Source organism: Corapipo altera, unplaced genomic scaffold, assembly GCF_003945725.1.
Source record: "Corapipo altera isolate COAL_440 unplaced genomic scaffold, ASM394572v1 129594, whole genome shotgun sequence".
NCBI classification, from domain to species: Eukaryota; Metazoa; Chordata; class Aves; order Passeriformes; family Pipridae; genus Corapipo; species Corapipo altera.
The window spans coordinates 1-6,041 of record NW_020886535.1 but is presented as its reverse complement, the minus strand read 5'-3'; the positions used below and the strand labels follow the sequence as shown (position 1 = coordinate 6,041).

General features: G+C 61.9%; 1 protein-coding gene across 1 annotated transcript; it reads left to right on the top strand.

Annotated features, from left to right (window-relative positions):
* Nucleotides 1-6: 6 nt before the first annotated feature.
* Nucleotides 7-6,032, top strand: LOC113941237 (gamma-aminobutyric acid type B receptor subunit 1; the record flags this gene model as incomplete). The annotated part of the gene is made up of 14 exons (XM_027632395.1): nt 7-213; nt 1,417-1,551; nt 1,949-2,119; nt 2,295-2,396; nt 2,662-2,727; nt 2,915-3,106; nt 3,337-3,579; nt 3,724-3,787; nt 3,891-3,968; nt 4,148-4,298; nt 4,700-4,832; nt 5,229-5,345; nt 5,422-5,529; nt 5,921-6,032. Coding segments are annotated over exons 1-14 (1,798 nt in total), but the record flags the coding sequence as incomplete, so codon positions are not given.
* Between the last annotated feature and the right edge of the window lie 9 nt (nt 6,033-6,041).

Sequence of the window (6,041 nt, the reverse complement as noted above, 5' to 3'; positions counted from 1 at the left end):
GTGGCCCTGCTGAGCTTGGCCCTGGGCTGCGGCCCCGCTCGGGGGGGCCCAGGCAGGAAGGCCGTGCACGTGGGCGCCCTGTTCCCCATGAGCGGGGGGTGGCCGGGGGGCCAGGCCTGCCTGCCCGCCGTGCAGATGGCCCTGGAGGACGTCAACCGGCGCCCCGACATCCTGCCCGACTACGAGCTGAGGCTGATCCACCACGACAGCAAGGTGGGACACGGGGGAGTGGGGTGGGATGGGGTTTGGGGGGCACCAGGAGCGGGTTTGGGGTCACCAGGATGAGGTTTGAGGGCACCTGGATGAAGTTTGAGGGCACTGGGAGGGGGTTTGGGGGTACTGAGAGGGGGTGGGATGGGGTGGGATGGCATTTGGGTCACCAGGCGGAGGTTTGGGGTCACCAGGAGGCGGTTTGGGGTCATTGAGAGGTGATGGGATGGGGTTTGGGGGGCACCAGGCTGAGGTTTGGGGTTACCAGGAAAGGGTTTGGGGTCATGGAGATGGGGTGGGATGGGGTGGGATGAGGCTGAAGACAAGTTTTGGGGTCTACGATGAGGTTTGGGGTCACCAGGAGGGAGTTTGGGGTCACTGAGAGATGATGGAAGGAGGTGAAATGGGGTTGAGGTCACCAGGAGGCGACCAAACACCCCAAAATCCCCCCAATCTCCCCCAACCCCCCCCCCCCAAATACCCCAGAAACCCTCCCAAAATCCCCCAAGTCCCCCTCAGACCCCTCAACCCTCCCCAAAAGTCCCCCAAATCTCCCCAATCCCCCCAAAGCTCCCCTGAATCCCCCTAACCCCCCCAAATCCTGCCCAAATCCCCCCAAACCCTCTTCAAATCCCTCCTGTCTGTCTGTCCCTCTCGGACCCCCCTTTTGGACCCCCCCAACCTCCCCCCTTCCACTGGTCCTGCCCGGTTGCCACAGCAACAGGGATGCTGCTGGGTCTGCCACTGGGTTGCCATGGCAACCGCTCCCGGCTCTTTTTCCGGGACCATCCGTGTCCTGAATTATTCATGGACCCCCCCCAGGCCCATTCCCCCCCCCTCCGGGAACCCCCCAAATCCTCAGTTTGGGGGCTCAGGGACCCCCCAAAAAGGGTCTTTGGGGTGGAATTTGGGGGTGGGGGAGTTGGACTGGGAGGAACTGGAAGCTGCTGGGAGGTTGGACTGGGAGGAACTGGGAGCTGCTGGGGGGTGTCTCCAAACCCTTTGTGGTCCCCCCAAAAAACTGGGACGACCCTCCCCCCCCAAATCCTCAATGTGGGGGCTCAGGGACCCCCCTAAAAAAGGGTCTTTGGGGTGGAATTTGGGGCTGGGGGGTTGAACTGGGAGGAACTGGGAGTGTCCACTGGGTGGGACTGGGAGAGGGCGGTCTGGGGTGTCCCCCCCCAATTTGTCCCTGTGCCCCCCCAGTGTGACCCCGGCCAGGCCACCAAGTTCCTGTATGAGCTGCTCTACAACGACCCCATCAAGATCATCCTCATGCCCGGCTGCTCCAGCGTCTCCACACTTGTGGCCGAGGCCGCCCGGATGTGGAACCTCATCGTGGTGAGGGATGCCGGGAATGCCGGGAACACTGGGAATGTCAGGGTGGGGGGACAGCGGAGTTTGGGAACGCCGGGAACAGCGGGAACGCCAGGGCAGGGGGATACTGGAGTTTGAGGACACCATTCCCAGTATCTGATGGTCATATCCACCCGGAGCCATTCCCAGTATCCACATGGGGCCATCCCCAGTATCCCATGACCCATTCCCAGTACCCCATGGTCGTATCCACACGGGGCCATCCCCAGTATCCCATGATCCATTCCCAGTATCCCATGGTCGTATCCACATGGGACCGTTCCAGCTTTCCTCTGGCTCCAGGTGTCCCTGGTGTGGTCGGTGTGTGGGGGGGTCTCTTTGTTGCCTCCCCCGTGACCACATTCCCTCCCGGAATTCCCAGCTTTCCTACGGCTCCAGCTCCCCGGCCCTGTCCAACCGGCAGCGATTCCCGACCTTTTTCCGGACCCACCCGTCGGCGACGCTCCACAACCCCACGAGGGTGCAGCTCTTCAAGAAGTGGGGCTGGACCAAGATCGCCACCATCCAGCAGACCACCGAGGTCTTCACCTCGGTGAGGACCCCCCAGGACCCGCCCAGGACCCCCCACCATTCCCAGATCCGGGTCTGGCTCGGCCGTGTCCTGGAATTCCAACCCCTCCTTGGTGCCCCCCAACCCCCTCAAATCCCCCCCAGATTCACTCTGCTCTCTCTCCCCCCTCCCCTTGGGACCCCCCAAACCCCCTCAGACCTTGGACGACCTGGACCAGAGGGTGAAGGAGGCCGGGCTGGAGATCACCTTCCGCCAGAGCTTCTTCTCCGACCCCGCCGCTCCCGTCAGGAACCTCAAGGTGAGACCACCCAGGGGGGCGGTGGGGCGGTTTGGGGGGGTTGGGATGGGGATTTTGGGGGGCACAGAGGGAGTCTGGGGGGATCTGGGGCGGTTGGGGGTCAACCAAGGGAACCCGGCTGGGGGTGCAAGGATGGATCCAAGGATTTGGGGGGGATGGGGGGTTGTGAGACAGTTTGGGGGGTCAGCCCCGATGTGAATTCATGCAAATGAGGGTGGGAGGGGCCAGGGTGAGGACACACCCCCCAGCTGATGTGTCCCCCCAGCGCCAGGACGCCCGGATCATCGTGGGGCTCTTCTACGAGACCGAGGCCAGGAAAGTCTTCTGTGAGGTGAGAGGGAGGGAGAGAGGGAGGGATGGAGACCACCTGGAGATGGTGGATGGATGGAGGGATGGATGGGAGAGAAGAAGGGTGGATAGATGGATGATGGATGAATGGATGGAAGATGGATGCATGGATGGAGATGGTCAGCTGGAGATGATGGAGATGATGGAGATGGATGGATGGACCCCCCCAGGTGTACAAGGAGAAGCTCTATGGCAAGAAGTACGTGTGGTTCCTGATTGGCTGGTACGCCGACAACTGGTTCCGCATCAAGGACCCCGCCATCAACTGCACCGAGGCCGAGATGGCCGAGGCCGTGGAGGGACACGTCACCACCGAGATCGTGATGCTCAACCCCGAGAACACCAGGAGCATCTCCAACATGGTACCGGGGGGACCCCGACCCGCCCAGGGCCACCAAGGGGGTCCCATGGCCACCAAGGGGGTCAGTGACATACCCAGGGCCAAGGGCCACTAAGGGTGTCCCCAACCCACCATTTTGGGTGAAGGTGTCACCAAGGGCGTCCCCAACCCTCCCAGTTGGGTGGAGGTGCCACCAAGAACGTCCCCAACCCACCCCGACCCCACCCAACCCGCGGTGTCGACCCCCCGCAGACGTCGCAGGAGTTCATTGAGAAGCTCCAGAAGAGGCTGGGGAAGAACCCCGAGGAGACCGGGGGGTTCCAGGAGGCCCCCCTTGCCTACGACGCCATCTGGGCTTTGGCCTTGGCCCTCAACAAGACCTCGGCCGAGCTGGTCAAGAAGGGGTTGAGGTTGGAGGACTTCAACTACAACAACAAGAACATCACGGACGAGATCTACCGGGCCCTCAACTCCTCGGCCTTCGAGGGTGTCTCGGTGCGGCCCGGGGGGTCCCTGAGCTTCCCTGGGGGGTGGAGGGGCCACCAAGGGGAACCCCAACCCTCCCAGAGCCAAACCTTGTCCCACCCCCCCTCTGGGGACCCCCGGGCTGTCCCCAACCCCCCTCTCCGACCCCCCCAGGGCCACGTGGTGTTCGACGCCAGCGGGTCCCGCATGGCCTGGACCCTCATTGAGCAGCTCCAGGGTGAGGAGGAAACGGGGGCTGGGTGGTCTGGGGGGGGGGCAGGAGACCCCTCGGGGTCCCTGGTGACCCCCCCGAGGTGTCCCCAACACTGGGGTGTCCCCAGGAGGCGTCTACAAGAAGATCGGGTACTACGACAGCACCAAGGACAACCTGTCCTGGTACAACAACGACCGCTGGATCGGTGAGGGCGGGACCGGGGAAACCACAGGGAAAATGGGGGGGAAATTGGGGAAAACTGGGAAAAATCACAGGGGAAAAGGGGAAATGCAGAAAACTGAGGAGGGATTGGGCAAATGGGGGGGGGGGGGGCAAGACTGGGGGCCCCCCCCGCCCTCCCTGATGGCGCCGCCGGTCCCGCAGGGGGTTCCCCACCCGCCGACTACACCAAGGTCATCACCACCTTCCGCTTCCTCTCCCAGAAGCTTTTCATCTCCGTGTCTGTCCTGGCGTCCCTGGGAATCGTCCTGGCTGTTGTCTGCCTCGCCTTCAACATCTACAACGGCCACGTCAGGTCGGCGGGAGGGCCGGGACTCCCCCCCTGTCCTGGAATTTGGGGACACTCCCCCTGTCCCGGGATTTGGGGATACCCCCCCGTCCTGGGATTTGGGGACACCCCTCCGTCCCAGGATTTGGGGACATGCCCCTGTCCCAGGATTTGGGGACATCCCCCCGTCCCGGGATTTGGGGGCGGTCGCGCCCGGATGCGGCGCGGTGACAACTTGCTGGAGGAGAGGAACAGAGGAATGGGGGAAAGTGGGGAAAAAACGGAAAAATTGGGAAAAACATCTCAACAACCTGTTGCTGGAGATGAGAAATGGGGGAAAATGGGGAAAACCCTGTAGAAAAATAGGGAAAACCCAGGAAAAATGAGTTGGAGATCCCCAGTGGAATGTCCTGGCCCTTTCCCTGTAGGTACATCCAGAATTCCCAGCCCTACCTGAACAACATGACAGCTGTGGGCTGCACCCTGGCGCTCGCCGCCGTGTTCCCGCTGGGATTGGACGGATACCACATCGGCCCCGGGATGTTCCCCTTCGTCTGCCAGGTCTGGGACAGCCAGAGATGGGAACAGGTGGAGGAGGAACAGCTGGAAACACAGCCAGGGATGGGAACAACCAGGGATGGGAACAGCTGGAAACACAGCCAGGGATGGGAACAACCAGAGATGGGAACAGCTGGAAACAACCAGGGAATGGGGACAAACAGGGGCGGGAACAGCTGGAGGAAGAACAGTCGGAGACACAGCCGGGGGGTTACACCCATTTTAGGGGTTTACACCCATTTTGGGATGGTTTAGTCCCATTTTGGGGGTTTTACACTCCTTTCAGGGATTTTACACCCATTTTGGGGAGATTTACACCCCTTTTGGGGGGGTCCCGTCTCTGGGGGTAGTCCAGGCATCCTGGGAAGTCCCAACTGGAAGCACAACTGTCCTTTTCAGGCCCGGCTTTGGCTCTTGGGCCTGGGCTTTAGCCTGGCCTACGGCAGCATGTTCACCAAGATCTGGTGGGTCCACACCGTCTTCACCAAGAAGGAGGAGAAGAAGGAGAAGAGGAAGGTGAGGGGGGACACTGGGGGGGGGTCTCAGGGGGTCCCTGGTGACCTGGCCTCATCCCCAAATCCCCAAATCCCAGACTTTGGAGCCCTGGAAACTCTATGCCACTGTGGGGCTGCTGGTGGGGCTGGACGTGGTGACCTTGGTCGTGTGGCAGATCGTGGACCCCCTGCACCGAACCATCGAGGTGGGGAAGGGGGGTCCTGGGGGGTTTCTGGGGGGTCCCCAAAAAAAATCAGGATTCTGGGAAGTCCCCTGTCCTTGGAATTGGGGCTCTGGGGGTTGTTTTGGGGGGTCTTTGGGGGAGTTTTAGGGGTGTGTGGGCTGTTTTGGGGGCTCTGGGTGTTCATTCCGATGCCTCCCCAAAAATTCAGGAATCTGGGAACTTCCCTGTCCTTGGAATTGGGGTTTTGGGGGGGGTTGGGGGTCTTCAAGCCATCCAAGGCCTTGGGGGGCTCCTCTTGATATTCAAGGTGTTGGGGGCATCTCCTTGACACTGGGGGAGCTTTAGGTGGGTCCCCACAGCTCCCACTCCCTCACCACCCCCTCTGTGCCCAATTCCCACCCCAAATTACCAGGAATTCACCAAGGAGGAGCCCAAGACAGACCTGGATGTGTCCATCCTGCCCCAGCTCGAGCACTGCAGCTCCACCAAGATGAACACGTGGCTGGGTGGGGTTTTGGGGGGTCCGGGGGGGG